The sequence below is a fragment of the Equus asinus genome, chromosome 7 (assembly GCF_041296235.1).
Source record: "Equus asinus isolate D_3611 breed Donkey chromosome 7, EquAss-T2T_v2, whole genome shotgun sequence".
Lineage (NCBI taxonomy): Eukaryota > Metazoa > Chordata > Mammalia > Perissodactyla > Equidae > Equus > Equus asinus.
Window position 1 is genome coordinate 108,066,095 of NC_091796.1, and position 23,087 is coordinate 108,089,181.

The 23,087-nt window shown below is 39.8% G+C and overlaps 1 protein-coding gene and 1 non-coding gene across 7 annotated transcripts in view; one reads left to right on the forward strand and one right to left on the reverse strand.

Annotated features, from left to right (window-relative positions):
• Positions 1–23,087, reverse strand: part of PPP1R13B (protein phosphatase 1 regulatory subunit 13B) — an 89,884-nt gene that overhangs the window by 48,806 nt on the left and 17,991 nt on the right. For 4 of the 6 annotated variants that reach the window (XM_044774384.2, XM_044774385.2, XM_070514403.1 and 1 more), the window contains exon 2: positions 9,287–9,434. In XM_044774384.2, coding sequence (XP_044630319.1) covers positions 9,287–9,434 — 148 coding nt within the window. The other 2 variants (XM_070514402.1, XM_070514400.1) reach the window with 2 other exon arrangements.
• On the forward strand, positions 7,066–7,172 carry LOC123287519 (U6 spliceosomal RNA). The gene has a single exon (XR_006530842.2). It is a non-coding gene; the product is annotated as a U6 spliceosomal RNA (small nuclear RNA).

The following is a 23,087-nucleotide window of genomic DNA, read 5'->3' on the forward strand; positions in this document are numbered from 1 at the left end:
TAATCTGGGGTTGGTTACATAGACTGAAAATAGGCTTGTCTTTTAATTTTGTTGGTATCGTTTGTTATACAGAAATTAAAAAAATTTTAATGTAAGCAGTTACCAATCTTTCCCAATTTTGAGTTTTTTGTACAATAAATCCTTCTCTGCTCCAAGCTCAAAAGGATATTCTCTTATATTTTTTCCTCAAATTTTAAAGTATTACTGTCATTGTGTCTATGGAATTGATCTGATTTTATCCTACATGTTTTGTTTTGCTTTTGAGGAAGATTAGCACTGACCTAACTGCTGCCAATCCTCCTCTTTTTGCTGAGGAAGACTGGCCCTGAGCTAACATCCGTGCCCATCTTCCTCTACTTTATATGTGGGACGCCTACCACAGCATGGCCTGCCAAGCGGTGCCATGTCTACACCCGGGATCCGAACAAGCGAACCCAGGGCCGCCAAAGTTGAACGTGCGCACTGAACCGCTGTGCCACGGGGCCAGCCCCATCTTTATCCTACCTGAATAATCAATCATCCAGCACCATCTATTCAATAGTCTGTCCTTTCCCCTACACACGTAATTACCACCCGACATGTATCAGGACTTCTCATGCGCAAGGGATTTTTCTGAGCTGTTTCTTCTATCCTATCGGCTATCAATCTACCTCTGTGCCAACACCACAGTCTTAATTACCATCGTCTTACAGAGGACTGCTACCTGGGAGGTCAGGTCCCCTCACATGGCTTATCTTCAAAATTGTCTTGGCATTTCTCAGCCCTTTGTTCTCATATATTTTAAGGGCAGCCTGTCAAGTTCATTTTCTAAAGGTATTGCTTGGACTCATAAGAATTTATTTATAAATAAATTTGGGGAGATCTGACATCTTTGTGAACTGAGTCTTCTAGTCCATGAGCGTGGTTATGTCTCTCCATTTCTTCCGGGTACCTTGTGTTCTTCAATGATTTTTTTTTAAGTCTCACCATAGAGGTCTTGCATATCATAATCTATTCCTCTGCACCTTTAGATTTTTTGCTTACATGTGCAAATACTTTTAAAAAAATAATTGTTTTATTTTGGAATGATTTTAGACTTATAGAAAAGTCACCAAGACACTATAGTGAGTTCCTGTATATCCTTCACCCAGCTTCCCCTCATGCTGACATCTTACGTAACTATGGCATATTTGTCAAAACTAAGAAATTTACACTGCTGCCTCACTGTTGATTAAACTCCAGGCTTTATTTGGATTTCACCAGTTTTTCCACTAACATGCTCTCTCTGTCCCGGGAACTGATCCGGAAAACTACATTGCGTTTACTTGTCATAATCCCAGGGTCTCCACTGGTCTGTAATAGCTCAATCCTTCCCTGTTTTTTTATGACCTTGACAGTTTTGAGGAGTTCTGGTCAGGTATTTTATAGAATGTCCTGATTTGGGCTTGTGTGATGTTTTTCCCATGGTTAGAATGAGGTTATGGATTTTGGGGGGAACCCCACAGCGTGGTGCGGGAGGGGGGGCTGCCGTTCTCATCTCTCATACCAGGGAATTCATGCCATCATCACCTTGTCGTATTACTGGTGACACTGGCCTTGATTACTTAGTTGAGGTGGTGTCTGAGCATCAGGGAGGAGGGGACCTGAGGATCAAGCAGCTGGTAACTGGTGAGTGCTGTACTGCATGGAGGGGAGAACCACAGCTGATGACATTAGCCTCTTTCTTCAGAAACATCTCCCTCAGGATTTACCTATTTGTTGGCAACTAACTTACAGGCCCTATTCCACCTCGTCCTGTGAAAGGAAACTGAAGGGAATTTTTATTTCTAAAGAGAAGCTTTCCACTTCAGGAGCTGTCCCCCTGGCTTTTTGCGTTGCTAATTTAACAAATGTGAATTGTGTAGGTAAAAAGTGAATTGTACTGTGAAGTTTTGGCACTCTTTGGTAATTCTTGCTTAGTTATTAATTATGCCTTTCTGTTTATTTTATTAGCATTTGTGCTTTACAAACATTCTTGGTAGCCCAATGCAGCAATTTTGGAAGACAAGGTGTGAGGTAAGAGGAATTCTAGACCTAGGCCTACACTCAAAAGAATTGAAAACCTCTGTCCACACAAATATTTGTACATGAACGTTCACAGCAGCATTACTCATAGTAGCCAAAAAGTGGAAACAACTCAAATGTCCATCAACTGATGAATGAATAAAACGTGGCACATCATACAATGGACATTATTAAGCCAAAAAAAGGAATTAAGTACTAATACGCACCACAACATGGATGAACCTTGAAAATATTAGGCTAAGTAAAAGAAGCTAGACAAAAAGGCAAACATATTTCATGAGCCCATTTCTATGAGGTACCCAGAAGAGTCAACTACATAGAGCACGACAGCAACAGAGTGGCTGCCAGGGGCAGGGGGTCAGGGAGGAATGGGGAGGTAGAGAGTTTGGCGATGGTTGCATAACACTGTGAATGTCCTAAAAACCACTGGATGGTACACTTTAAAATGGTAATTTTTATGTTATGTGAATTTTATCTCAAATTAAAGGGGAAAAACGGAAAGTCTGAAATGTTCCCACTGCTCCTTCTGCTTGCAAGTGAGGAAGGCCACCAGCAAGTCAGAAGACTGATAGAAAACGACCTGGAGGAGAGGGCAGCAGGAGGAAGCCAACCAGTGTTTTTCCTCCTTTCAACACAAGTGTGTGGCTGGGTGAGCGACCCTCCTCTAAGTTTTCTGTTCAGTCTGGAACTCGACTTTAAGACAAGACAAAGAACTTTGCAAGCTACAGTCTAATCATACATTCAAGAAGTGAATTACTGCTTTGCTGTAGATAAGTTCTAGATTTCTATAAAGAAGAAAATCCTGCCATTCATAGAAATGCAACATACATTGTGCTGCTGCCATTTCATCTTCTAACACGTGTAGGCAAGCTCTGTCTCATTCAGCAAACATCAAGGGCAAGGACAGAAACTGTCTCATCTCAGTTGAAAATGCAATGTGTGTGTGCTTAGCTCAAGTTCAACTCAGAACTGAGTATGTGTACAGCAAAAGAGAAGCACAAATTGAACATTAAAGAAGTAAATATCATTTGATATTTTTAGTTTAGAAAGTGTTAAAGACAAAAACCACAGGCCCAAAATGGCATCACTTGTGCTAAAGCCCATGACACCAAACCCAGACTTAATACCTGACCTAACTGCAGCTTTGACCTCCCCAGAAACACAGTCCTAATCACTGACCAGCATTTCCGGTCTGTGGGCCCTCTCCATCCCCCAGAGGAAGACGAGGCAACCTGCACGATCAAACTCTTGCCTTCCCTTCCCCCCAGAGAGAAGATGTGCTGGCCCCAAATACTCCTTTCTTTTCTTTGGCTAATAACTTCCTTGTCCCACTCTCCTGCCTATAAAAACCATCCATTTTGTATAACCCCCCCGGACTATCTCTCTGCCTGCTAGTTTGGATGCTGCCCAATTCAGGAATCGCTTAATAAAGCCAATTAGGTCTTCCAATTTACTGGGTGAAATTTTGTTTTTAACAGAAGTGACATTTTTTATGTATATAGGCCTACAAAAAAGATTTTTAAAAACATGTGTATTGTAATTTTTTAACGGTGAGGCGGATATTAAAGCCTAACTGTGTCCCTCAGTTTGACATAAAATTGTCTGAGGCCATATTTTTATTCAGATTGCTTTGGCTTATGGTGTTAGTAACTTTAGTTTTAGTCACTTTACTAATCAACATTATAAAAAAATTTTCATGTTTTTTACATTCATTAAAATCCATTTACCTTTATTTAAATCTACCAAATCTGAGTGTAACTTGATAAAAATTAAATCCAATTTTGTCTTAAATCAGTTATTTAACAGAAATTTATTGTTTCCTTTTTTAAAGAAAAGATTAATTTCAAGAAAAGCAAGCAAAGCTTCACTATCTTTTTTTAAATAAGGTTAACTAAAACGTCACTTTTATTTTAATGTGGAAACAAAACTACCCTATACATATCATGTAATATATACTATCACTCATTAGCATCTTGACATAATGGAAATCTACGATGCGACTTCAAGGCGTTCTTTGGGTGAGGCAACAAGAAAATCAAGTAGCAAATTTCACAAAAGGAAAAACTGAAGGTTCGACCTGCACTCCTGACTTGCATTAGCGTTGCCACTGTGTGGGGAAGGCCACATGCAGAGCAGGGTAACAAACTGGCCCAATTAACAGAACGTTATGGGCTAAGTTGTGTGCTGCCCTGCCTCGCCACCCCCAACAAATGCCAATGTTGAAGTCCTAACCCCTAGCACCTCAGAATGTGACCTTATTTGGAGACAGGATTTTTTAAGAGGTAATAAGTTAAAACGAGGTCATTAGGGTGGGCCCTAGTCCAATATGACTAGTGTCCTTATAAGAAAAAATTAGGACACAAACACTCACAGAGGAAAGACCATGTGAGGACACAGAGAGAAGACAGCTGTCTACAGACCAAGGAGAGAGGCCTCAGGAGAAGCGAGGCCGGCTGACACCTCAATCTCAGACCTCTGGCCTCCAGAATTTTGAGAAAATAAATTTCTGTTGTTTAAGCCACCCCATTTGTGGTACTTTGTTATGGCAGCCTTAGCAAACTAATACACAGATTCACAGAGAAATATTCTCTTCTCAAAAGCATGGACAATTATGTTAGAGTATTATGTTTATGACATATACTGATCATACTAATATACCATGAGCTATAGATGCAATAATTTTCACACAGGAGTTCTCTGAAAGCTGATGATTACTTTATGGGTTCCTTTAGGGTAGAAAGGCTGAGAAAGGCTGTTACAGTTCTTTTCCCCTTCCTTTGAATCTCATCCACTGGGAAACAGCTCTTCAACATTCAGCTCCGCTACTCTGTTTCACTCAATGATCTAAGCATTTCCAAGGGCCTATTAGGAGTGCTAGGCTGGGCACTGGTGATACAATGGTGAACAGACCAGTCCCTGCTGTCAGGAATTTTAGTCGAGTTAGAGACATGAAAGCTACTATATTAGGTTTGATAAATACTATTGACAGTATTAGAGCACAGGGGAGGGACATTTAACACCCTGTGAGATTCAAGGAAGGGATGAGAAGCAAAGAGTGAATAGAAATTAGCCAAGCAAAGGAGGGTACGTGCTAAGGATTGTTCTAGACAATGGGAATAGCATGCACAAAAGCCATGGCAAATACAGTATGCTGTGACCCTGTGCTCTGAGGTGTAGTTCTCATTCCTAATGAGGTAAAACCACAGGTTACGATTTCAGGTGGGCATGGAGAAAGGATAGCACCAACTGAATGACTCACATAAGAGAGATTAGCATTCTCAAGTGGCCAAGGAGCACCTGGGGCTACAATATTTAACGCAAAAAATTGTATTCTCTCCCAGGCTAAATCAAAGAGGAGGAGAGGTAGATAAGGAATTACAAGTGATAACAAGTAACAAAGAGTAAGAGTGCTAAGAAGCTAGAGAAGAAGAAACAATGATGGAATGACTAGGCTCTAACATTAGTCCCCCAAAAAACTACACTTAATTAACCACCACCCCTCTTCCTGTAGCTGTTATCAGACTGAAAACTGAGGACCTACCCTCTTTTGGTTTAGTAACAGTTCCACATTTATCAAAATCAAGTTTCTCTCAATGTGTCCTTAAAGTCTTTACTCTGAATTCTAAGGATAACATTAAAAGAATAAGACTTTGGAAGAAAATGTTTGCAAATCATATACCTGCTAAGGGAGGGACTTGTATCTAAAATACATAAAGAACTCTTACTGGGGATGTAATGTACAGCATGGTGACTATAGTCAATGATACTGTATCGCATATTTGAAAATTGCTCAGAGTAGATCTTTTTTTTTTAATTTAATTCTTTTTTTTTTCCCCAAAGATTGGCACCTGGGCTAACAACGGTTGCCAATCTCTTTTTTTTTTTTCCTGCTTTTATCTCCCTAACCCCCCTCCCACCCCCGTACACAGTTGTATATCCTAGTTGCACATCCTTCTAGTTGTGGGATCTGAGAGTAGATCTTAAAAGTTTTCATCACAAGAAAAAAATTTTTGTAACTACGTATGGTGACGAATGTTAACTAGACTTATTATGGTGATCATTTCACAACATATACAAATATCGGATCATTATGTTGTACACTTGAAACTAATATAATGTCATACGTCGATTATACCTCCATAAAAAAAACTCTTACAACTCAATAATAAAAAGACAATCCAATTAAAAAATGAGCAAAGGTTCTGAACAGACATTTCTCCAAAGACATACAAATGGCCAATGAGCACATGAAAATGTGCTCAACATCATTAGTCATTAGGGAAATGCAAATCAAAACCACAATGAGCTATCACTTCACATCTACTAGGATAGCTACAAATAGAAGACAACAAGCATTGGCCAGATGTGGAGAAACTGGAACTCACATATACTGAGTATGTAAAATGGTGGCTTTGGAAAAGGAGCCTGGCAGTTCCTCAAAGAGTTATTAAATAGAATTACCTTACGATCCAGTAATTCTACTCCTAGGTATATACCTAAGTGAAAACATGTCCACACAAACACTCGTACATGAATATTCACAGCAGCGTTACTCATAATAGCCAAAGAGTGGGAACAACCCAAATGTTCATCAACTGATAAATGGATAAATAATTGTGGTACACCCATACAATGGAATATTATTTGATAACAAAAAAGAATGATGTACTGACACATGCTTCAACACAGATAAACCTTGAAAACATGCTCAATGAAAGCCAGTCAAAAAGGGCTTCATATCGTATGATTCCATTTACATGACATGTCCAGGACAGGTGAATTTATAGAGACAGAAAGGAGATCAGTGGTTACCCAAGCATGGAGGGGGATACAGGGGAATACGGAGTGACTGCTAACGGGTATGGAGTTTCTTTTTTTGAGGTGATGAAAATGTTCTTTGATTTAGGTGATGGTTGCAAAACTCTCTGAGTGTACTAAAGCTACTGAATTGCACACTTTAAATGGGTAATTGTATGGTGTGTGAATTATATCTCAATAAAGCTGTTAAAAAAAAGCATAAGAGTGCTCACTTGGGCAGCACATATACTAAAACTGGAACTGTACAGAAAAGACTAGCATGGCCCCTGTGCAAGGATGATGAACAAATTCGTCAAGCCTTCCCTATTTTTTATTGCATATTTGACAACTGCTAAGAGAGTAGATCTGAAAAGTTCTCAACACAAGAAAAAACAATTCTGTAACTGTGTGGTGATGGATGTTAACCAGACTTATTATGGTGATCACTTCACAACATATACAAACATTGAATCATGTTGTACACCTGTGACAAATAAAAATGGCAAGTAATAGGATATATTGGAATATATGAGGAAGCCATTTGGTATAAACCTAATTAGGCCTGACCTTGTCTTTCCAAAAGGGCCTGACCGAGGCCGTTGAGCATGCATTGTATATCTGCTTTAGATATTCCCTCTGGCAAGAGCAAAAGGCCCTTGAGATAAAGGTGCAACTTCTCTCCCCCTCCCAATGTTGGCATCTCCTTAAAGATTAAGCATCTTTCTTTAGGCTGGGAACCGATTGCAGCGCTCATCTGTGACCCCCCCCCCCCCAGCCCGAGGCAACACACCTGCCACCCCACGGTGTTCACTGAGACAGCAGACCTATCTGCCGTTTCCATCAATCGCTGTGCTGACAAAGCAGCCTCGTGACTACTGTAAAAGGGACATTTCAATTATATGTGAAACATACTCTTTGAGGGTATATAACCACCCTTATACCCCCACTTCTTTGGAGTGCTCTGTTCCTTTGTGGAAAGACTCTCCCGGGTTATAATCCTAAGATTTAAGCTCAGAATAAACTCACCCAAATTTTCATTTATAGATTGGTTATGGATTATTTTCGTCAACACCTGAAACTAATACAGTTTTATGTCAATTATATCCCAATTTAAAAAAATGTAAAAAAAAAAAAAACACAACAGTGTAAGACTTCACTGATTATCCCTAAGCGCCCTTTAAACACTTTCATTTGAATGCCCATCTCATTATCACCTCAAACTCAACTTGTTCCAGTCGATCACTCTCTTATTCCAACACAGACTCATCCATACCACACAGTTACCTTTCTGCATGCTGAATAAAGGCTAGCCTCCTCTGCTGGTGCTGAAGGCGTTGCACGAGCTCGTCTAGTCTCTACCCTGCTGCCCACCTTCTCTCAGTACTGTCTTAGGAGCAAACCACGTTCATTTTCCTCTCCTGTCCTCCCATCCTACTGCTTCCCTTACTAGTATGTCTTATCCTATCTAAATTCAGTCCCTCCTATAGAGACCCAATTATTTTGCAGAAGTTTCTGTATTCAGTAATGACATTATCTACCCTAATCTTCTCTGCCCAGGTAGCTGACAAAGTCCTTAAATGTAAGAGCCAGTATTTACTCTTCTCAATTTAATAAGCAAGTATTTGTGAAGGGCCTACTTGATGAGGATCAGGGCTGCCCCAGGGAGAGAAGCCCAAGGCTTCTGGCCCTACATACCAATCTATATGATCCTCCGGGAAGCATAGGACGTCCTGACCTGATCCGACCTGACTCCTATCCAAAGCTATAGGACCACCCAATAACCAGACCCCACCTGCACTGATACCATTTTAACGACTTTTTTACATGATCTTTCCTTTGTCTTGTAAAGAAATAACTCACATACCTATGCCTTATAAATTTAGCCCTAACCCTCAACACATTGCAGCTCTTCACTGCCCATGGGTCCTGTCCCCATGCTACTCCATGCTATTCTCTGAATAAAAGAGCACTACTGCCAGACCTTGAGAGTCCAAGAAAGCTTTCTTTTGACAACTCAGCTCACCGAGCCCGCATCACTACTGTTTAAAAGGTTTTGTACACTGGGGAACACAATAACGGTTCTCTCTTCATGCAGTTATCAAAGGGAAAAGAGACAGAGAAGAACAACTAGACATGTAACAAACAAAACACTGCCAGGTCTCAGTGGACAGAAAGCTCTCATTTAGTTAGTAGTGATATTAAGAAAGAGTTCACACAAAAGCTGGATCTACTTTCCCTGCTTATTTCAGATGGCTATAGAAAGGTCAAATCACATCCTTTTTTTTTTTTACAAAAAGCATTTCTAAAATCCTATCCTCATGCAATATAGTTTTTATTTTAATTATTCAATTCCTTATTACCACAGATAACTAAGAACCAGAAACAATATTCTCCACTTAATAAACATTAAATTTCATACAATTAGTATATAGAGCCTAATACATACCATTTCCCCTCCACACTTCAGCTAAATGGCAACTGCCTTCTCCAGGTTCTTTGCAAAATTCTACAACATCTCGACATGTTGTTTCTGGTGTTATAGGAACTTCTGTTAAAATCTGTTCATTGTTGCTCAAGAACACGGTTAATATCATCTGTAAGAGAAAAGATTAAATGTAAGCTACAACTAGAGTCATTATCATAAAGAGATTAATTTGTAAATTGAAAGCCATCTCTCCAACCCCTTCTTCCCCTACCCCAACTCCACTCACCTCCACCCACTCCCACGCCTCCAGCCCTGGGCCAAAATGCCTACAGGATTAGTTTTTGGAAATAGACAAGCTGATTCTAAAGTTCATGTAGAAAAATTAAATAAGTTAGGAAAATTCCAAAAGAGGAGTATTAGAACGGAACCAGCACTATCAGATATTATAAAACCCAAAACAATATGGCACTAGCACATAAATACATCAAAAGGACAAATTAGGAAGTCTAGAAACAGAAATGGTAAATGATGAAGGAGGCATCTCAAAATCAAGGCAGGAAAAGACTATACAATGGATGATGTTTGACCAATTAAAATCCCCATTTGGAAAAAAATTGGATTCATATGGTATATCATACACTAGCATAAGTTCCTAACAGATCAAATATTTAAATATAAATCATAAAATTATAAAAAGTTCTAGAATAAAACTGGGTAAATTCCTTTTTATAACCTTGGAATACAGAAGCCCTTTCTAACTACAACTCAAAAACCAGACCCATCAAAAAAAAAAAAAAACCAGACTGATATATTAAGTAATTAAATATAAGACTCTTGGGGCCAGCTCCGTGGCCGAGTGGATAAGTTCACAAGCTCTGCTTCGGCGACCCAGGGTTTCGCCGGTTTGAATCCTGGGTGTGAATATGGCACCACTCATCAAGCCACGCTGAGGTGGCATCACACATGCCACAACTAGAAGGACCTACAACTAAAAATACACAACTATATACCAGGGGGCTTGGGGGAGAAAAAGGAAAAAATAAAACCTTTAAAAAATATATATATATATACAGGGGCCGGCCCGGTGGCACAGTGATTAAGTGCATACGATCCGCTTTGGCGGCCTCGGGTTCGCCAGTTCAGATCCTGGGTGTGGACATGGCAACACTTGGCAAGCCATGCCGTGGCAGGCGTCCCACATATAAAGTAGAGGAAGACGGGCATGGATGTTGGCTTAGGGCCAGTATTCCTCAGCAAAAAAAAAAAAAAAAAAAAAAAAAAGAAAAAGAAAAAGCAGAGGATTGGCAGCAGATGTTAGCTCAGGGTTAATCTTCCTCAAAAAAAAAATATATATATATATATAAAAGACTCTTTCACAAGGCAAAAAAGAGAAATTAGGGGAAAATATTTGCAATTCATATTACAAATAAAAGGCTAATAAGGACTCCTAAAAATTGGTAACAAAAAGACCAAAAATCCATTTATTTTTAAAAATTGGCTGAGGAAAGGAAATAATATATAATAATAATAATCTAAGACATGCAAACTGCCCTTAAACATGAAAATACATTATAACATATTTGAAAAAAAAATTGTCCAGCATTATCTTTTTTCAAATCTTTAAAAAATCCTACCACCTTGATCTAAACATTACTCCTAAAGCACAATTTAAACCAAAGATTTTCCTTAATCAGACAGTATTATAAAGTATTTGTTTAATCTTTGATCAAAGTCAGAAACAAAATCTGCATTTGTCCCAAAATTCTCCTCTCACTTAAAATCTCAGCTGTCAACTAAGTATTTTAGTTCATTACTAAAATATTTTTTCTTAGAAGTGCCCTAAATTCCTAAATTTTGATATAAAACATCTTTATATGGCTCATCAGATTTTACATTACCAAAATTGATAATAGTTATGAACTGGTTTCCTTGCCACCAATCTCCCCTCACTCAGACCTACCCTTCACTGTTGCCACTTCATTTTCTGAATGTAAATCAGGTAAAGTTTTCCCCTGGCTTAAAATACTCAAGGGCTCTGCACTGCCAGCAGCCCTTCCCAAAACCTTTTTCTGGTATATAAACAGGAAACAGGTTTCTTCACTGAGACTTAGTCTAATGTTGTACTGCTCATGTGCATCTCTAACTTCTTCCCTCCAGAGACTCGCACGCGGCTTGGACTTCCACAGAACACCCTCTGAGAAAGCCTTGACTACAGGATAAACCGTTAGTTCCCAGAACAGCAAACAAATTCCCCACAGCCTCCGGGGCCTGCAGTCCTAGTGCCTTCCCTCCCGCGCTGAAGTCTGCTCCCTCAATTCCAATCAAGTTCTCTCAGGCCCAAGGCCCCCCTGCCCTTGCTGTTTGCCTGTGAACTCCTATCCCCCTTCAGAAGAACCTCAGCTCATATGCTGCGACCTTTGCAAAACCTCCCTTCACCACCTCCTCTCACCAGGGAGGCTACATGATCCTTCCTCTGTGATCCAGGAACTCTGCACACATGTCTTTATTACATCACAGCATGAACACGTCTCCTCCCCTCAGCAGGCTCTGTGCTCCTCCAAGCAATTCACTTTTGAATCTTTCTTTACCATTGCCTGACCCATGGAGGACACACTAAAATACGGTTGACTTCATGAGCGACACACAAAATCTAAAGTCTGCATCATACCATAGAACTGAGGAAATATGGCACATAATCTAAGTAAGATACATCCAGTCTGCTCAATAAACAAGCATTTTTCCTTCAGTTCTTCTTGGATATTATAAACACAGTTACATTTTACAAGAAATTAAACAGCTATTTCTGCTCACTAACCCATAAGAGGAATTTATAAAAAACTGGGGGCTTCAGAATACTGAAATAAATGGCCTGGAATCTATATAATTTAGAAAAAACAGATAATTCCTGAACCCAGTACAAACAAGCCTAGAACTAAAGAGTCTTAATACTATAACAGTTCCACCAGAACAAACGGAATATATTTTTATTCTTGTTAACACACATTTATTTTACTCTTCTAATGGTAAATATTTTCCCATGTGATTCCATAACCCATGCTTTTCAAGATCTAATTATATATTTTTCCCAAACCATGCTTTATAAATCAAAGCTTCAAATTAGTAAAAACATTTTTCCTTTTTTTACTACCTTCTCTTTAAGTGTTATTAGTACAGTTCACTAACAACCAATAGAGTGCCCTGTTTCCCTCAGGCCTTCAGTCTTTTTTATTCCTCATCCCTTATCCCTTGTGCCTGCTACAGTATCTCCTGGTTTGTTCTCAATACTATGCGTTATTGAATGTTCACATAATAATTTGCTTCTGGAAGACGGGCCTCTGGCCAGAACCAGGAACTTGCCCGCTCACTGCCCACTGTGGGCACAGAGTAGCCCCTTTAGAGCTCACAAAGGCACAGCTTGTGCTTACTTGCTCTGACAAGCAAAGTTCTTTATGAACTTGCTGTCCAAATGAAAGATGGCATGGCACTATTTTGGGGCGCTTTTTGAATTACCAAGACTTTTCAGCTCATGAATAAGTTTAATATGGAGGGAGAGAGGGAGGAGAGGCAGAACAGCCGAGTTGTGAGTCTGAACATTTATTTTTAAGAGCTAAGAACTCCCAGATAACTTTATCCAAAAGGCCCTAAACATTACCTCACTTTTTAATTCTATTTTATAGTTAGTAAACTCTATCTTTCCTAATCTTGGCAAAATTCATCTTCCCTAATCTCTATTACTTAATCAAAGCTAATTTCATTATAATCATGACAGATTTAAAAGCTTTCAAGATAAATTAAGTTGACACTGACCTGGATGGTACCTACTTCCCTAAGGTATTGCCTAAAATTAAAGCTGAAAAGGCCTGTGACTGCTACTGTTATTCTAGCAAGATTTCCTTAGCTTAAAAAAGACTAAAGAGGGGACGGCCCCATGGCCAAGTGGTTAAGTTTGAGCGCTCCACTTCGGGGGCCCAGGGTTTCGCTGGTTCGGATCCTGGGCGCGGAGATGGTACTGCTCATCAAACCACGCTGAGGCAGCATCCCACATGCCACAATTAGAAGGACCCACAATGAAGAGTATATAACTATGTACCCGGGGTCTTTGGGGAGAAAAAGGAAAAAAATAAAATCTTAAAAAAAAAAAAAAAAAGAAGTTAATGTTTATCCTTCCTAAAAGATTATTATGTTGAAAATAAAAGATTTGGTCAACAACAGAAAAATATGCAAAGATTTACACAGTAGTCCCCCCTTATCTGTGGGGACACGTTCCAAGACCCGCAGTGGATGCCTGAAACCGGGGATAGTTCTGAACCCGTATACACTACGTTTTTTCCTCCAGTACATACATATTTGAGGTGTGACAGCAAAACTAGCACAAATTTCTGTTTCCTTTTTCACAATTTCACAGATAGAAGATTTGTTCTTACTGTAGATCCTAGCAAGCTCAGCAAAGACTTTTCTTCTTTCCTTAAGTCAAGAACTCCCAACTTTTCACCTAAAGGAAGCACTTTACAGCTTCTCTTTGGCATATTCAACTTGCCAGCATCACTACTAAAATAAGGGTTCCTTGAACACAAGCACTGCGATACCGAGACCGTTGATCTGACAACTGAGCCGGCTACTAAGTGACTAACGGGGAGGGAACGTATACAGTATGCATATGCTGGACAAAAGGAGGACTCACGTCCTGGGCAGGATGGAGCAGGACGGCCCAAGATTTCATCACCCTACTCAGAATGGCACAGAATTTAAAACCTATGAATTGTTTACTTCTGGAATTTTCCATTTAATATTTTCGGATTGCAGTTGACTGCAAGTAATTGAAACTGTGGAAACAACCCATGGATAAGGGGGGACCACAGCACTATGTGCTATAACAAATACAGCATGTGATGACAAGATGCCCTATTTATGACTTTCTTCAAACTGTTCCCTCTGCCCAGACAAGTTATGCTGACAGACCCTGCTAGTGCCTGCTCATCCTTCTCCATCACCCACAAACATCTGCTTCCTCTTGGAAGTATTTCCTGACACTGCTGTCTACCCATCTTGACCCAATCTGAGATAGAGCCTCTTATGTTCTCTTGTAAGAGACTGTGGCTATTCCTAGCATGACATTCTTACACTAAGTTATCAGTGGTTTTCAGGGTTATATCCTCTACTGGAACAGTGTTTGTGACTCACACGACTGAGTGGGGGCCCCTTACCTGGGCTTGAAATCATCTAAGTGTGTCTCAAGCTGCAGATATTTTTATTTAAAAAAAAAATGTCTGAAGAACCCAGAATGACCATAAGGCCACTGAGGCAGGACTTGTGTCTTTAACTCAGCACCTGAGTAAAATGCTAGACACATAAGTGGTGCTGGTAAATGAAGGCTGGAGGCAGGCTAGCAGGCAGACAACTGCATAACCATATCAAGTAACTTAAGAGGTCGCCTTATCGTTACTTTCAAGAACGTTTGAGGGGCCAGCCCATGGCCCAGGGGTTAAGTTTGGTACACTCCCTTCAGTGGCCTGGGTTCGGTTCCTGGGCACAGACCTAGACCACTCATCACTGGCCATGCTGCGGCAGCAACCCACATACAAAACAGAGGAAGACTGGCACAGATGTTAGCTCAGGGCAAATCTTCCTCAGCAAAAAAATTAAAAACCATTTGGGCTACATAAAGAAAATCAATCGGAATCAAGCACTAATTTAAGTATTCTACATAGAATTTGTAAAATGTTTACAAATGCAGTATTTAAAGGACGTTCTTGATCCAAGGAAATCAAAGCAAAACACAAATTAGGGATGTATAAGCCATTAAAAAATAGGAACTATCTCAATGTATACATGCATCAACTCATCACACTTTATACAACGTGATATGGCAATTACACAATGACAATGTTATATGTCACTTATATCTCAGTAAAGCTGGGGAAAAAATCACCCGTAACAACAACAAAAAGAGGAACTATCCTATGATCAAAAAGACAGATAATAACAAGTGTTGATGAGGATGTGGAGAAACTGGAACTCTCACACATTGGTGGTGGAAATATAAAATTGTATAGCCATTTTCAAAAATCATTCAGCAGCTGCTTAAAATGTTAAACACAGATTTACTATACAACCCAGCAATTCCACTCCTAGGTACCTACTGAAGAGAATAAAATATGTGTCCACACAAAGTCTCATATGCAAATGCTCATAGCAGCATTATTGATAATAGCCAAAAAACAGAAACAACCCAAATGTCCATCAACTGATGAAGGGATAAAATGCCATATATCATACAACGGAATATTATTCAGCCATAAAATGGAACAAAATACTAACATAGGCTACAACACAGATAGACCTTGAAAGCATTATACTAGGTGAAAGAGACCAGACACAAAAGACCACATATTATATGATTCCATTTATATGAAATGTCCATAATAGGCAAATCCATAGAGAAACTAGATGAAATGGGGAGTGACGCAAACGTGCACAAAATTTCTTTCTGTGGTAAATAGAAACGTTCTAAAATTAGATTTTGGTGATGGTTGCACAACTCTGTAAATTTACTAAAGATCACTGAAAAGTTCACTTAAAAAGGGTGAATTTTACAATACAAAATTATACCTCAATAAAGGTATTCTTTAAAAGTACAAACTATAGACTTCCAAAAAAGAAAACAAGAAACTCTTACATGGTAGAAAGAAGCCTAGAATATGAAACAAGTTCTATCCTTGGCTCTGCCACTGATTTTGCCGTGACCGCCTGGGGAAGCTGCTCCCGCGTTTATCGCTGGGCCTTGGCTTCTCATCAGAGAAGCTCCCTACATCATACGGATGGGATACTCTTTAGGACAATGTCTCTCAGACTTTTCCGGCCCTGACCCCTCAGGTAGAGCAGCAGATCCCTCAGCTCACCAATCCCACATACTTTCACTTTCTAGTGGAAAAGGAACTCAGAGATGACAAAGAGTAAATTGAGAAGATAATAAAAGCTATATCAAATTTTAGTAACTTGTAATAATAACTTGGTAGCTTATGAGTAAGTAGCTCATGAAAGCCATAGACAGGATTCGCTTGGGTGGGGTAGGGGGACATCAGAAGACCCTTGCAGCTCTCCAGTGGGCTGCATGCTGCAATATGAGAACCAACACTAAGCTCCCTTAAGCCCTAACATGTTGCAATACCTTCACCAATTTAGAATCTCAGAAACGTTAGGGCTATAAGGAAAACGAAGTCCAAGACACCGCCTTGAATGCCTCATCCCACTTCCCTGAATCAATGTCTCAAAAACAGAAAAAGACTGAAAAATAGGCACTGGCCCTTGCCCACTCACACAGAGCAGGGAGAATAAAATTGGACAGACGTGGGAGGTACCCTTGACTCCCTTCTCTCTCATACTCCACAAACAACACATTAGCAATACTGTTGCCCTAATTTAAAAGTGCACCCAGAGTCTGACCGTTTATTTCCATTGCTACTACCCTCGCCCAAACTACCACCACCTCTCAGTCTGGACATTTTGAAGAGCAACCTAATTGGTCTATGTCTCCACTCTTGCCTTCAGATATATCACGTCACTCAAAACCCTCCAGTGGGTTCCTACTTCTCTCAGAATACATTCTAAAGTCCTAAGTACTTTCCACAAGGTCCTACATGACCTGCACCACACACACACTGCTCTGATCTTACCTCTTACCATACATCCCTGCATTCCCCTGCTGTGGCCACCGTGGCATTTTCACTGTTCCTTCCACAGAGTAAACCGACTCCTGTCTCAGGCCTTTGCACTTGCTGTTCTCTGCCTAGACAGCTCTTCCCTCAGCTCCTAACATGGCTATATTATTCTTCTTTCAGGTCTCTGCTCAAATGTCACCTTATCAGGGAAGCTTTCCCTAACCAGTGTATCTAAAACCACACTATTCTGTCTATCCTCTCACCCTGCTTTATTTTTTTCTTCTTTGCACTCACCACCACCTGATCTATTTTACATATTTGTTTATCCTCTGTTTCTTCCTACTAGAATATAAGCTCCCTGAGAGCAGGAATTTTAGCTCACTGCTGTATCACTGGTGCCTGGCACATAGCAGGCACTCAACAAACTCCCATAATTATACATAAAATTCTTTTTTTAAAAGATTTTATTTTTCCTTTTTCTTCCCCAAAGCCCCCTAGTACATAGTTGTGTATTTTTAGTTGTGGGTCCTTCTAGTTGTGGCATGTGGGATGCTACCTCAGTATGGCTTGATGAGTGGTGCCATGTCCGCACCCAGGATCTGAACCGGCGAAACCCCGGGCCGCCGAAGCAGACCACGCGAACTTAACCACTCAGCCACAGGGCCAGGCCCCATAAAATTGTTTTTTACAATAGGTTGAGTCAAGAAGGGTAGGTGTCTACCTTCTTATCTTCAAGATCTTGATAGAAAAAGACAGCCAATATCTTACCCTTCTAATCACTGAGTTAGTCAACATCAGAGAGAAGGAAAAAAACATCTTTAAACAATGTTAGTGGGAAAGTCAGGAGCCTATACACATGTATGTGATATCTGGCAGATTTTATGCAAACAGAGAGATCCACGGATGTGCCTTGTTACATCCCTCCCTCCTTCCACAAGGTGGCACTGCAGGGTATCTGGGGTGAGTTCTCCTCCTTTGCAAATTTAGGGGGAAAGAATTAACTCCAAAGAAAACAGAGGAATGGTTTAGTAAGATCATGTTAAGTTCAATTTCCAAAATTGGAACTCGTATTGTTTTGCCAAAGAAATAGAATTGGCTTTGAGAGTAATGAAAATTTTTTTTCCTAAATAAATGAGAAGTGCTAAGATTGCAGGGGTACATATTTAACTCTCCTGAGAGGCCAAATACATGTAAATATTTGAGTAGCATCCACTCAGTTAAATGTTCATTAAATTAGATCCTCAATATTATCAATTGTTTAGTTCAGGTCACAGCTTTTATTTGCTTTAATAATTTAACATTTAAAAAAAATATACTCCAGGGCCAGCCCTGTGGCCGAGTGGTTAAGTTCGTGCTCTCTGCTTTGGCGGCCAAGGGGTTTGCTGGTTCAGATCCTGGCGCAGACATGGCACCACTTGTCAGGCCATGCTGAGGCGGCATCCCACATGCCACAACTAGAAGGACCCACAACTAGAATATACTGCTATGTACTGGGGGGCTTTGGGGAGAAAAAGAAAGAAGAAGAAGAAGAAGAAAGAAGATTGGCAACAGATGTTAGCTCAGGTGCCAATCTTAAAAAAATATAGACAGACAGATTCCATCATACAAAAATCCCCTCTGGCCAACCTGAACTGGTGAAATCTGGCTACCTCTTCCTCCTGGGCATACAAAATAAACGCCTTAGCTTCTCTTCACCTCATTTTCTGAATCCCTTCAGTATTTAAAAGCACATGCATTCTGAGGAAACTGTCTAAAATCTTGTAGAAATGCAAAATTCACGAAACTTTCCATAATGCCTAGATGTGTCATTATATCGGGGGTAGAGGTAATGCAGCTGACCAAATTTATTCTATTCACTAAAACTTACAGAATCCTCTAGGATAGAAAAAGGGCAGTATCAACTCTAACATCCCTGTTGATCAATATTGGGAATCACAGCCCAGAATGATGGATGCTTTACTGACGCTGTGCATGTGACATTATGGAAGCAGAGCGAACACTGACTTGTCAAAGCACAGGTTGTGACTCACTAGTGGACTGTGAAGTTAGTTAAAGCCTCAGGACTAGTTTTGATTTTAATGGAACAGAACGATATAAAATAGTATTAAGAGAATGAAAAGACAAGCCCCCGACTGGAAGAAAAATATTTATAAAACATGTTATCTGATAAAGAACTTGTATCCTAAACATACACAGAACTCTTAAAACCCAAGAAGAAAACAAAGAGCCCAATCAAAAAATGGACAAAATATCCAAACAGATCCCTCATCAAAAAGGTTATACAGACAGCAAATAAGCATATGAAAAGATGCTCAACATCACAGGTTCATGAGGGAATTGCAAATTAAAACAACAATGAGATAGCATTACATACCTATTAGAATGGCCAAAATCCAGAACACTGACAACACCAAATGCTGGTGAAGTTGTGTAGCAACAGGAATTTGCTGGTGGAAACGTAAAATGGTACAACCACTTTGGAAGACAGTTTCCTACAAAACTAAACATACACGAGGCCGGCCCGGTGGTGCAGCGGTTAAGTTCGCACGTTCCGCTCCTCGGCGGCCCGGGGTTCGCTGGTTCAGATCCCGGGAGCGGACATGGCACTGCTTAGCACACCGTGCTGTAGTAGGCGTCCCACATAGAAAGTAGAGAAAGATGGGCACGGACGTTAGCTCAGGGCCAAACTTCCTCAGCAAAAAGAGGAAGACTGGCAGTAGTTAGCTCAGGGCTAATTTTCCTCAAAAAAAAAAAAAGAAAGAAAGAAAACTAAACATACTCTTACTATATGATCCAGGAACTGAAATCCTTGGTATTTACTCAAATGAGCTGAAAACTTATATCCACCCAAAAACCTAGACACCAATGTGTATAGCAGTTTTATTCATAACCGCCAAAACTTGGAAGCCACCAAGATATCCTTCAGTAGGTGAACGGATAACTAACTGTGGTACATCCAGACAATGGAATATTATTCAGTGATAAAAAGAAATGAGCTATCAAATCACAAAAAGACATGGAGGAAACATAAATGCATATTGCTAAGTGAAAGAAACCAGTCTGAAAAGGCTACCTACAGTATGATTCCAACTATATGACATTCTGGAAAAGGAAAAATTATGGAGACAGTAAAAAAAACTGGTTGGTAGGGGTTGGGGATGGAGGGAGGGTCAAGTGAGCGAAGCACAGAAGATTTTTAGGGCAGTGAAACTACTCTGAATGACACTATAATGGTAGATAAATGACCTTACACCTTTGTCAAAACCTGCAGGACTGTACGACACAAAGAGTGCACCTCTATACAAACTATGGGCTTTAGTTAATAACAATGTATGAATATTAGTTCGTCAACTGTAACAAATGTACCACGCTAATGCAAGATGTTAATAATAGGAGAAACTGTTGGGGCTCAATTTTTCTGTAAACTTAAAAGTGCTCTAAAAAATAAAGTCTATTCATTTAAAATAAAAAATAAAGCAGGAGACTACACATGGTAAGGGCACATGTTGTCTCCTGAAATTCTGACTACATACATCCACATCCAGAGATACGTGTGTGGGTAAGACTGGGTCACCTTGTAAAAGGTGTTCCTTAACCTGTGTAGGTCCGGGTCTAAGAAGTTTGAAAGACAGTGCTCTCGGGGCTTCACGAAACCCAGCAGGACTAAGTGAACAATCACCACACTGGGGACAGCACCCCAACACCGTCTATCAGTGCTTATTATTAGGCACTGTGGTACACACTGCACACACTCTCAATTCTCACACTAACTCTGAGACAAACACCACTCTTCATTTTACAGATTAGGAAAAAGAGTCTTGGAGAGGTTAAATAACTTGTCCAAGGTCACTGAGATAATAAGTACCAGAGCAGGATTTAACCCTTGTCTGTCTGACTCCACAGCTATGCTCTGAATCACTACTATAAACTGCTTCAAAATAAAAAAGGAACAGCAAAAGTTTTAATAAGTACCTTCCTACTTACAATGTACTCCCCATTATGTAATAACTTCTCAATTAACCAAGTTTTATCTAGTGTTTACAGTTGGAACTATCTGAATTGCAAGGTTAATCATCACACAAGGGAATCCGAGCAAAGAATCATGCATTTTTTTAAATTAATCAACTACAAAGATTATCGCTCTAAAACTATATAGATGTTCTAATCAAATTTTTTTTTAAAAGATTTTTCCTTTTTCTCCCCAAAGCCCCCTGGTACATAGTTGTGTATTTTTAGTTGTGGCATGTGGGATGCCGCCTCAGCATGGCTTGATGAGGTGCGTGTAGGTTCACGCCCAGGATCTGAATCCAGGAACCCCAGGCCACCAAAGCAGAGCACACAAACTTAACCACTACGCCACCAGACCAGCCCCTGTGTTTTTAAAAAACATTGCTCTACACCTAGGTATATACCCAAAAGAATTAAAAACATATATCTACATAAAAACTTGAACATGAATGTTTACAGCAGCAATATTCATAATAGCCAAAAAGTGGAAACAGCCCAAACTGATGAACAGACAAACAAATGTGGTCTTGGGCTGGCCCAGTGGCACAGCAGTTAAGTTTGCATGTTCCGCTTCAGTGGCCCAGGGTGTGCCGGTTCAGATCCCGGGTGCGGGCATGGCACCACTTGGCATGCCATGCTGTGATAGGAGTCCCACATATAAAGTAGAGGAAGATGGGCACGGATGTTAGCTCAGGGCCAGTCTTCCTCAGCGAAAAGAGGAGGATTGGTAGCAGTTAGCTCAGGGCTAATCGTCCTCAAAAAAAAAAAAAAAGAAATGTGGTCTATCTACCTATACAGTGGAATATTACTTGGCCATAAAAAGGAATGAAGTAGATGTGACAACATGGATGAACCTTAGAAACATTATGCCAAGTGAAATAAGTCAGATACAAAAGCTCACATATCGTATGATTCCATTTACATGAGATGTCCAGAAAAGGCAAATCCATCGAGACAGAAAGCAGCTTAGTGATTGCGAGGGGCATGGGGGAAGGTGCAATAGTGAGTGACTGCTAATGGGTACAGGGTTTCTTTTTGGGGTGATGAAAATGTCCTAAAATTGGATAGTGGTGATAGTTACACAACTCTATGAATATATTAAAACCACTGAATTTTTATATTTTAAAAGGGTGAATTTTATGATATGTGAATTATATATCAATAAAACTGTTATTTAAAAAAATCTAGCTATGCCAATTACTCAACCTATATAATCAGTAAAGTATTTTTCCCAATGGAAACTTTAAATAAATATTATATTTCCTTGTATATAGTTGGCCCTCCATATCCACAGGTTCCACATCACAGATTCAACCAGCCTTGGGTTGTAAAGGTTATAATGACAGCATCTGTACTGAACATGTACAGACTTTTCTTGTCATTATTCCCTAAACAATACAGTATAACAACTATTTATTTACACGGCATTTACATTGTATTAGGTATTATAAGTAATCTCGAGATGATTTAAAGCATAAAGGAGTACATGTGTAAGTTACATGCAAATACCATACCATTTTATAGAACGGACTTGAACATCCTCAGGTTTTGGTACCCCTGGGGGGTCCTGGAACCAATCCCCTAAGGATACCAAAGGATGACTGTATATTTTTCTTTTCTCAAGTAATAAACATTTCCAGTTGTATGAATCCCATTTTTCATGTCTGCTAATACCAAAAGTTGAGTACTAATCTTTTTGCCAGCAGGAAACAAAGCTTAAAACAACAAAGGTAATTAGCAAAATGTCTCTGAAGAACACTTTTATATAATCATATATAGACACACCATAGTAAACACTATTCTTCTGATACAAAATCAGAATACAATTTACAAAGGAAAAGTAAATCCAATAGCACTCGTATCTTTTTACAAATGGCTTTGTGCGTTTTCTCTTTCAGATTTGAGCCAGCTCTTGGAAACCATGATGCTGGGGCTGGCCCCACTGCCTAGTGGTTAAGTTTGGTGTACTCCACTTCAGTGGCCCGGGTTCACTTCCCAGGTGCACATCTATACTACTCGTGGGAGGCCGTGCTGTGGCTTCATACAAAATACAAAACAGAGGAAGATCGACACAGATATTTCCTCAGGGTGAATCTTCCTCAACGACAAAAAAAGAATGAAAGAAAGAAAAAGAAAACCATGATGCTACTTTGAAT